The sequence below is a fragment of the Anser brachyrhynchus genome, assembly GCF_964034855.1.
Source record: "Anser brachyrhynchus genome assembly, chromosome: 2".
Lineage (NCBI taxonomy): Eukaryota > Metazoa > Chordata > Aves > Anseriformes > Anatidae > Anser > Anser brachyrhynchus.
Window position 1 is genome coordinate 81,682,805 of NC_137695.1, and position 10,855 is coordinate 81,693,659.

The 10,855-nt window shown below is 37.9% G+C and overlaps 1 protein-coding gene across 3 annotated transcripts in view; it reads left to right on the top strand.

Annotated features, from left to right (window-relative positions):
- The window catches only part of GMDS (GDP-mannose 4,6-dehydratase), a 409,857-nt gene that overhangs the window by 174,483 nt on the left and 224,519 nt on the right, over positions 1–10,855 (top strand). For all 3 annotated transcript variants that reach the window (XM_080579299.1, XM_080579297.1, XM_080579298.1), the window contains one exon: positions 10,722–10,849. In XM_080579299.1, coding sequence (XP_080435425.1) covers positions 10,722–10,849 — 128 coding nt within the window. The remainder of the gene's footprint in view (positions 1–10,721; positions 10,850–10,855) is intronic.

Sequence of the window (10,855 nt, forward strand, 5' to 3'; positions counted from 1 at the left end):
GTGAGAAAATAAGATGTGAAAAAAAGATTAGTATCTGCATTTATTTTTTGGTTGATGTTAAGAATAAAACTGAGTGCTTGGTAATCAAGTACACAGAGGAGTCTGATGCAGCGATTAAATGAGTACGCAGTGAATTGCTGAGCACCCGTTCAGAAACTAAGGTGTAAATCATTTTTCCATAGCAGCATTAATAGATCGAGCTGTGAATCCTTAACTACTTTTTCTGCAGTTCTTTACTTTTCTGAGCTTCAGACTCCATAGGACTCCTGCTTCATTCCTCACAAGACAGTAGTTTCTGCTACCAGAGCAAATCCTGCACAGGGCACAATCTTATTAGGAAAAAAGTATATATATATATAATTAATCCAGAGGTATTTCGTGAAACTGTATTATTGTACATTCAAAAACAACACTGACGCACGTAGTGCTAGAATATTTAGTGCTAGAATTTACGGCTTTCTTCCTGAACAGGCACAGAGTTTTTGTATGTGCATGTGAGAGTTTCAGAGAGCATGCACAGCTACCTATGGGGTTGCTAAAATTATGTGAAAGGTCCCACTAAAAATACAAAGCCAGGAAATCTAGAATTGGGCTAACTTTCTGTCCTGGTTTCACCCCATTGTGCTTAAGTATTGTAGGCATCTCAGAACAGCAGGTGATCCGACTGCCTCTTCTGTTCCTAGAGGAAGCGTAAACTAACTTAAATGGGAAATATCACAAAAACAGGATAACAGTGAATTTCAGGAGTCCACAAAGGAAGACGTGTTCTTAAAAATACTGATATTAAAAGAGCAGTGAGTATAAAAAGTTGAACTTTGGAAAATGGACATTTTGTTTAGACACTCTTGTTATTTAATTGCTTTCCAAATGTTTTGTACAGCTGATTTCTGCTCTGTTTTCTGGTTTCTTATGCAAAATTATCGTGGTAATTGGACGTGTTAATGGTAGAATATATAAGTTTGGGTTCCTGTTTGTAAACTTCAGTAATCTAATCTCAGTGAAATTGCACTTAGTAGAAGTGCATCTCCTGCATTTACTTCATCTTAGTAGGAAACTGGGTTCTCTATGTATATAGCTGCATATTTATCTTTAATTTAAGAATTAATTACACTAAAAATACATTATTCCCACATGGAAAGAATGTGCAAGAGTGGGATTCTATTTCAGTGAAAAAGTCAGAAAAAGCGAATATTCATTGAAATGCATGTACATTTTAAACAGCTGCTCTAATGGTACTGTTTTCCTACATTCAAGTAACTTTCTCAGTTAAAAGGTATCTTATTTATTCACCTCAGTGTCTTTTTCAATTAAAAACGAAAATTAACTTTATTCCTGGGATTTGTCCCAGAGTGTGGGTTCGCTTGCAACAATGGCTTTTATGCAACCTCCTGACGTATCTTCTCATGTGGGAGAGCTGCCCTTCTGCCTGGTCACGTTTTCCATTCAGGTTTTGGATGTGGAAGCTGTGGGCCCTTGCTTAACTCCACAGTCCCCTGAGAGTGATCGTGGCCTGCTCTGAAATAAGGACAAAACTTTTTATGGTAAGTTTAGGAAACTGGCAGCAGCTGCAGCTAGGTGAAATGATGTTTTCATTGGCTCTCTGAATGCAGGAGGTCAATACAGCTTGGCCACACATATCCAGGTTTTTCAGGAGCAGAAGGACCATGCTGTTTTGTTGGCTTTCACTCTGCCTGATATCTCGTCAGCTTGTCTCTGCACTTCCTTCCCACTCTCTTCTTACCCTGATAGGTTTGGGGGTTACTTTAAGATGTGGGTGTTTTCTCTGCACAACTACTTTGAAGTGCATTTCAAGGAGTTTCATTGTTAAAATCCTGCTTTTGAGGAGTGTTGCTTTGGTTTTGTCCAAGATCATGTCTTCCAGTGCTGTCCTGCTCTGTTCTCAGCACCCCACTTGTCCCTGTGCAGAAGCAGAGCTGAGGAAAACGGGGTGGCTGGGGCAGGCAGGGTGAGCTGAAAGCACTGAGAGAGGCATGCCAGCATTGCTGGTAACACATCTGTTGTGAGTCCGAAGGGGTATCTGTAGCTGGAACAACAACTCATCCTTGTAATGGTAATTGATTTATGCATTGAATTCTTGGGATCATCAGTGGTGTTAGAGATGTGCTTCTCACTGCACCCTAGCTGAGTGTCCAATTATTCATAACACAGAAAATGGAAGGAAATGTAGTGCCTTGTATTTTACGTGTGCTCTTCAAGTACTAGAAAAAAAATATATTTCCTGCATTTGCAGGAGCTTAGATTTTTTTCTCGCCTCCCCTCCAGCTCTCCCTAGTCCCTTGTTACTTCTGGGTGAGCTCTTTGCCCATGGCTCTTCACAGCTCCCTGCCAGTACAGTTTGACAGTGTTTCAGGACCCCCTCTTGGCTGCTCCAGGACACCTGTAGCAAAGGGTGGTTTATGACAATTGAGACATATTTACCAAATAATGCACTAAGGGCTTTCTACAGGGTGCCTTGAGGACTACCACTGTCACAAAGCTATTCAGAAGAAAGCCCTAAGAAAAAAAAAAGAAAAAAAAGGTTGAGCAACAAAGCTCAGAAGGGGAGTACTTGGATTTTAGAATATCTCAAGTTTGTCCAAGTGTCCAACCTGTCCAGGACTGTATATTAGTTTGTGTGGGAAGCAAAGTTTCAACTAAGTTATTTGTCTGTAGCTAGCCCATTTTTCTCTCTCCACAAAAATACATAAGCACTGACTCAGCAAAGTTATATGACACTGTGATTTGTTTTAAAGCTAGCTCTTATTACAGTCTCTTTTATCTTTTGTAGAAGAACATGAAAGTATTTTTTTTTTACCCTTGACTTGAGGTGAAGCGACACATTTTACACTTGGAAATTTGCACATTAAAAGCTGGCACTAATGTGGGTGTACAGAGAGACACACAAGACCTGTGCAAAACCTTGATTATACAGTAACCCACCATAAGCTAATGTCCCAGCCACCGGGAGAGGCTGAGGGACCAACCAGCATTAGTCTCTCAAAGGTCAGAAGGTCCAAGAAACCGTATTAGTCAGTCATGTGTCACCAGGTAAGATTAAAAGCCTTGCCTGCTTCTTCTCAAGGGAGTGCTAGGGTAAAGGCTGAATGTCTCAGCTTGAGCCATCGAACAACACCTTTTTTGATGTGCTACTGGTTGCTGGGAGCATGGAGGAGGGGAAAGAGAGTAAGGAAGAGAAAGGGTGTTAAATTTAGAGGGCACAGATGTCCAAACTTTGGCTATTTAACAAGCTGAGTTAAAACCAGGTTTTTGTGCAAGCTGCCTTAGACTGCATGATATTCCAGCTTTGTACAAAGGCTGGATTTTCCTTTTGGTTGAAACCATTTCTAGCTATTGTAGCCCCAGATCAGCAAAGAATTTGGTTAACTCCAATTGTTTACACACGCCTAAACAACATAATAGACCGTGCTGATGGGCAAGCACACTCATGCATGCCCATAGCTCATACATGCAAGGGCTTGTCGAATTCTTTGACAACTTAAATGAATGGGTTAATTCAAAAATATTAGCTGTACAATTTAAAAGATACATCTCAAACGAGTGAACAAATCAGAATGGCTAAATACACTTACCTTTGTTTTAAGATGTAGTGCGTATGAACTGTGATTAAGAAATCAAAGTGAATAGTTTGGAGCAAAAGGTTAAGTTTTCTGTAAGCAAAACGCTGCTCTGTTTATGTAAGTGCCATTAGGAGCATAAACTTGGGAACAGAAATAACACTTTTACATATTGTTTTCAGTATTAATGTTTGGTTTTTCCTTTATAAGAATCTTTGATGCCTCACCTTTTCCTGTTCAGTGTACAGTTCCTGAGGGGAAAATATTTTAATTTAAGAAAAATTATATGGAGGAAATATACTAAAATAACACTTCTGTGCCCAGCTATTATTGCTGGTTTGTCACCATATCCTTTTAACAAGCCCATGTGATAGATCTGATGCATGTATTTAATCCCTGAATAAGGTCCCTTTTAATGTGAAATCTAATAGCTTTGTGTTCCACATTACACATGCAAATTTACTGCTAATTAAATGTCATTTTTTCATAGTCACTTCAGAAAACTGCTGTGAAGTCATAGGAATCATCCTGTCATTGTTCTGTGCAGAGGTGGAAACATATATCTGTTTGTATGCAAAACAGTTGTGGAGACTTTAAAGCTCTGCTGACAGATCCCAGCATGGACGGTTGGCTGTACTAAATCACTGAGGAATGCAGCTTTTGCTGTGGGGAGACCTAGTGACAAACGTCATGTCTGACTCTCATCCTTTCATGGCCATCGCTACATGTCTTGCCCCACGTCCATGCCCCTCTGTTATAGTGCCCGCTAGTTGTCCCCTCCAGGTAGGCTTCACACTATCTTTCTGCCCTCTGGGAAAAAGGAAAGTCTTCCCTTCTTTCTGCGTTCCCTCCCAGTTTCTGTACTTTGTCCTTCCTCACAAGATAAATGACTCTTATTTTCTCCTCCGATTATGAAAGCCATTAATTTCTGTTGCCTCTATGGCAAGTTCATATGACCCTCTGTTGCCCTCATCAGTCCAAATGTCCTGAGTGTGCTCTTGGGTTGGAAGAGCAGGGCTTTCCTGCGTGTTGCACTCCTGCTGATGATGCTTCCTACCTGTGCACACCTTTACCTTTCTGCCTCAGTCTCCCATTTTTTCAAATAATGGTAGGACATTTGCCATTGTGCAAGGAATTCCAATTGAAAAAGGATGGTGCAAATGGGAAGTAGGGACAAACGAACTCTCTTTCCTATATTAACACATTTTACTTTTGGCATTGGAAAGTTAAAAATGTCTGTCAATATATTAAAGAATGTCTTTGTTCCCAAATTTACTAGAATGAGTGCCACTTCATTTTCTTGAAATCACACATACTAAAGTAACACCAAATGAGAATCTCTTGATAAGGAGGAACAATTTTGTTATTGTACAGCTGTTTTCAGTCTGTGATCTGTGAATTTTATTGTTACATGATTATTCCTAGGAGGATAGATAAAGAATAACTTGTAAAAACAAGCCTATTATCAGTAACTTTTTTTCTGTATTTAGAGATCCCGTGTGTCCATTGAAAAATAGTTAGGGGTATGTATACTGAAAATGTGTGAGATATGCTACTTTTTATATATGTATTAAAAATCTGAGAAATGCACTATCATAAGAAGATATTACAATTTTAAAGGACAGAGAAGGAGATTAGAAAAGTTATGATGAAGCATATTTCCAGCTATGCTATACAGGATTAAAATGTTAGGATTAGAGCTCTATATCTCATGTTTCAGGAAATAAAATGATTTATCACTCAGATCAGGAAGATGTTTCCCATGCAGTGCATGACTTTACAATGAGTTGCTTATGAATCATTTTGCCCTCATTTCATATATATTTCATTTTGCAAAAATCTGATTGCAGACTTTCTGGCAAGCTCATCCAAATGTAGGCAAATTTTCTGTGTAGAATTAGTAGGATATTAGCTGGGAAGGAAAAAATCACCATTAACATTGATATTTCCTTTGTTTCCAAACAGTGATTTTTAACTTAGTATAGTTTTTGTTGGGAGATGAACAATTTGCTATTGTAAATTGAGAGTGGATTGACAATTCAAATGCTTTAGTTTGTGTTTAACATCTACTAAGCAGCTGCTTTACTCTATCAGTTGTTTCAATTAAGATACAGTTGAAAATTCCATTTAAACCTCAAAACTAGAAGGTTAATTTAAAGATATGTAATTTGATTTTTCGTCTGGTTTACATTAACGTAACTCCATTAATTTCAGAATAGTTCATGCTGATTTTCATCAGTACAAACTAAAGGAGTCTCTGGACTTCTTTTCTGAGAAAAACTGGGTGCTACTTTGCTTTTTAATTTCAGCTTGCCACAAAAAATGGAAAAGCTTCTAATAGAATGGAAATTATGAGCAGTGTGGATTTTCAGGCAATCAAAACATTTTAATGATCTCATTAAATGTATCATTTACAACATATATGCTAAAAGAAATATGTTCCTCTGGGTTAGTAGAAGCACCAGGTACACAATGTGTTTGAACATGTTGGGCTCCCACTAGAGTCTATGCCAGAACTGTAGAAACTAGGAGAGGAAAAAAAATCCCCTTTTTCTTGTGCCAGCACTTTAGAGACAGAAAACTTTAAGATTTTATGCAAAATGAAGAAAAAGATGTTATGGAAACTTGATAAACTGTTCTAGTACTGCGTCTCAGCTGATAAATATTGCTATTAAATGTTATTAGATTGTTATTCCATGACATGGATTAATTATGGATATTGCTTAAACATGGTATAACCAGTGTTATACACCGCAGTCTTTCTTAGACAGTAGTTTGTCATCTGTTGAATTTTGTGTTAAGCTTTGAGAGATGGGAAAGTTATGGTTGTTGGAGAAACAAACAAAACAGCAACAGTTACTGTAACAGCAGCTCTTCAAGCTGATTCATCCATTTGCCTGCTTCTTATAAACCCCTGAATCTTGAGGAAAACATCAGTTCCCTGATAAATACAGGAAGGGTGAAATACCAGTGCTGATAAAGGGAATGAGGTGTACTGGTGGAGGGAGATAGATTTTATTTTCTCTTGGGGCACCCAGCTTTGGAACTGTAGGTGCGCTGAGATTGTGCTTCCTAAGGCATTGGTTTTAAATGTGTGCCCAGCTTTCAAAGCTGTGTCTTTGCAAGGTGTAATCAGCATCCATCTTAGAGGGATGAGCAACCCTGAGCCAGACAGGTGACAGGCATGAGCTGGAGAGCCCAAGCTATTGCTTTATACCTCTGCTATTTCTTCTTATTGCAGTATTGTTCTTATAATGGTTTGCTGACAGGGTATGTGTTTTACAGATCAGGTCTGCTTAATGAGGAATCCTTGCTTAGAATCATGCCTAGGATAAATGAAGTTTGTAAACCAGACCTTATGCTTCCTATTGGGATGCTAATGGTCTCAGAGGGAGGGCTCGGGTTTTGAAAACAAACCTAAGCTAATGCCCAAGGTTCTTGAAAAGCTGTTAATATCATGAAAACTCATATTTAAGGCCTCTTTAAAATGTAAAATCATGTAAGGCAGTCTTCAACTGAGGAACTGCCAAAATGTGAGGACATACCAAAGAGACCTTTGCCGTGCCTGGCCAGACCTGTGCCGCGGCACTCCAGTAATTCCAGTGCTGTCAGCAGCAGTGAGACGCAACGCAATTTGGCCCATCGCGGTTTGGATGTATTTTCTGCCTAGGTAATGAGGATAGCTATGCAAGGCAGCTTAGCCCTACTGAGGGAACAAGAATGACTCTTGTCTTGGTTACTGTAGGATAGCGAACTCCCAGAGCAGTGGCAGCTTCACACACTTTGGGGAAGTGTTTGAACAAGTCAAAATGCATCATGCGTTTAATACAGATGTGAAAGTTTATTCCTGTGAGGTGTGAGCGGTGAATAAAAAGCCTCTCTGAATTGAGGAAGTGGTGCAAAGCCAGGGGACAAATGTGGGACTCTGATCTCTCTCTTCACCAGCAGTAGAAGTTAGTTTTGTCACTAAGTGATGGTGGTAGCAGTATAAGAATGTAGACCTTACGGAGCTGTAACTGCATTTTAGCTGATATGTCATCCAGAGCTGATGAAAATGAACCTGAAGGATGAAGTGATTCACACAGCAGCAGCTCTCTTGATACTCTTACTGTTACCAACTTGCCATTCTGTGGAGGAAAATGCTCATGGAGGTTCAACATTTAAATTAAGTCTTCGATACCTCCTGAGAAGAAGGAAGATAACCATTTCAGTGTCTCAAAAGGTACTTTGTATTCAGTTATATGAGGGTATCTGTAGAAATCCACATAGATCTTCTGATAGTCATTCCCGAGGATAGAGACATTATGTCTGCCAAGTTTCAGGCCAAAGCAAGATTTTATAGCCTGATTGCAAACCCCTAGGAGAGGGCTTTATAATGGAAATGCTGACACAGCCTTAACTATTTTGTATGACTCCAGTGGGCATCAGCTTAAGTTCTAGTCATGATGTTCATTTAATGGCATGGGATCAAACATGAAGTGTAATAAGATATTTTAAGATACTGTGTTTGAAGAGAATCAGTATTTAAACTTTATTTATGAACCATAAAATTTAAATGTTTTTTGAAATGTGCCATTCAGTCCTTGGTTGCAAGAAAAAATCACATGTTTCAAAATGAACAGTAGTAGAGTTTTCTTCCACAGCTTTGATGCTAAAGCACTTCCAAGAACCGTTACTGGAACATTTCTGGAAAATAAGGGTTTTCATTTTTTCACTCTTGATGCCCTGTCTTAATTTCTGCATTTTAAGGTGTATCCTGATTTTGCTTGGAGAAGATCTTTAAAGATAGTTTCTCTCCAGTTATCAGTGACTCTGCGAGAAGACAGCAGTTATTAGTATTTGTTGCATTGTGCCAGACGAGTCTCTTTTTCCATGCACAGCATCATTCTTACTTTTATACGTTTCAAGTTAAGTTGATTTCATAGTTCTCTCACACATTACCTAATATACTTCTTTTTTGTGTTCAGCAAGTGACTGCTCCAAAATGGAAGCTGATGTTCATTATTTGTGGAGGTTGACAGTAAAAAACTTGCTTTAATGCAGATGATGATTAGAACTCTCACTGCTTTTACTGCAAATGGGAATGTAGCGTTGAAAGCTGATAGGTTTGCTTGTTACTCGGTTGCAGTCTGGAACATAAAGCCACATACTTTATCCATAAAAAAAAAAAAGCTTCTCCAATTGTTTAACAAATATTAATAATAACTGAAATTATTTCAGTGCAGAAGGTTAAGAAACTTCAGAGCTACTGTGAATCAGTTTGTGTAATAGGTTGAATCTATTTTAAATTAATTAGTAATCATCTGTATGAAGACCTTAAAACACTTTGATAACATAAAAAAAAAATTGAGGAAAAAATCCTTGGAGAAGTGCCAGCCAGACTAACCAAAGAGATTCTTTCACTGGTTGCTCTTCAACCAGAATTCCACTCCTGCTGCAAGCTTGTCCAGCCAGGAACAGGGGAACTTTCTTTCAGGGATTGCAATAGCAGAATCGTAGTATTGGTCCTGGGGTTTACACTGGTTTATCTCTGGGATAATTATATTTCTCCTACTGAGTATGCAGAATGCAGTCTGAAAGAATGCCTTGGGCTTTTATCCTGCCAGATGACTCTCATTTGTCTAATTATTGAGAATCATTGATTTAAAAAAACTCCCGAGAATATTTTTATTTATGAACTTGTGCAAATCACTCTATTTTGTAAACTTCCTTTTATATAAGCACTTTTTCAGGCAATATGAATTATTTTTATTTTCGTCCTTTAAAAAACAAGCACAAAACGATGATGTATTCTAAATGCCCAATTAGTTCAGCAGTTGACAGAAAAATAAAATTCTATCTTAATCCTGTGATAAGTTCTGAATTTATTAATTGCTTCATTTAATATGATGTTGATAGGTATACTATACTCTTCTTTTTTTTTTTTTTACATTTGACAGGGTCAAATGATGCAAAGACGTACTGTAATAGTTATGACTTTACAGCAAAACTTAGAGTCTGAAACACACACTTCACATTATTTAGTAATTTTGTAGCAGCTTGCATTTCTTTGACAGGAAACAGAAAATATTCAGATGAATATTTCAAGAGCAGAGTTCCGTAAGGAAAAAAAAAAAAAACCACACACATGCATTGAATGTACAAGCTGCACTACTTGGGTCTTTTTAAATTTGCTAAGAGCATTTTACAAGTGCAGTCATTTTCACTAACTTTCACTAACTGCTTTCCATTTGGATGAGGTATCATCTGTCACCACTCAATCATATTTTTTAGCTATTAAAAAGGCATGTAATTTTAATTTTTGTGGCCCATTAGTGTGCAAATGCCATTGGGCTTGTTTAGCCTGCACTCACGGTCTAAATTTAAATCCTTCTGCTTTTGAGGAAACTGTTGACCACATTTTAGAAAAAGAGCAGTCATAATCTAAAATTCAGGTTATGAAAATAACTAAAAGCAAGTATTATTTAAAACAATTCTAGAGGGAGCAGAAATGGGTGCACAAATTTCCAATGAAATATAGTGAACAAATAAATAATAAAAATTATTATTAAAATAATAATAACAAAAATAATACACTGCCTTTGATAAAGGTAAAATCACAGTTTCATAATCTTATTGAAATCAGTGGGTGAAGAACCCCAAATAGCTGGAAAAGTAGAGCATGATTAACTGTTACAATTTTTTGGATAGACTCTCTTTTTTAATTATTAAACTAATGTATTTGGAAGTATGCATTCCTTAAAATAAAATGGAAAAAAGAAATGGCAACAACAACAACAACAACAACGTGAGGGTGGTCTAAGATGTCTGTCTTCTTTATGTAACCTTCTGCATTTTGTGTTTAAGAACTGACATTCCAAATGATTTTCTTTGGCTTTATGCCTGGACTGAACACTGAGGCAGCAAATTAGGAATGCTTAGAAGTCCCACAAAGAAAGATGTTTGCTGTGAAAGTGAAGCTAATTTGACACTTGCACTGGAAGCGTCTTAGCCCGCTCAAACAATAAATGATGGCATGGGTCTAGGTAGTATGAGGGGAATGAAGAAGACTGAAAGAAAATGTGATGGGCAGAGCAACAAGGTGTTTCTTGTGGCCGGTTTTTCAAAGTGCAATTATACTGATGCTATCTTTTATTCCTATGCCAGGAGCTAACTTCGTTACTCGAAAAATTAGCCGATCGGTGGCAAAGATTCACCTTGGACAGCTGGATTGTTTCAGCCTGGGTAATCTAGATGCTAAGAGAGACTGGGGCCATGCCAGGGACTACGTTGAGGTAAGC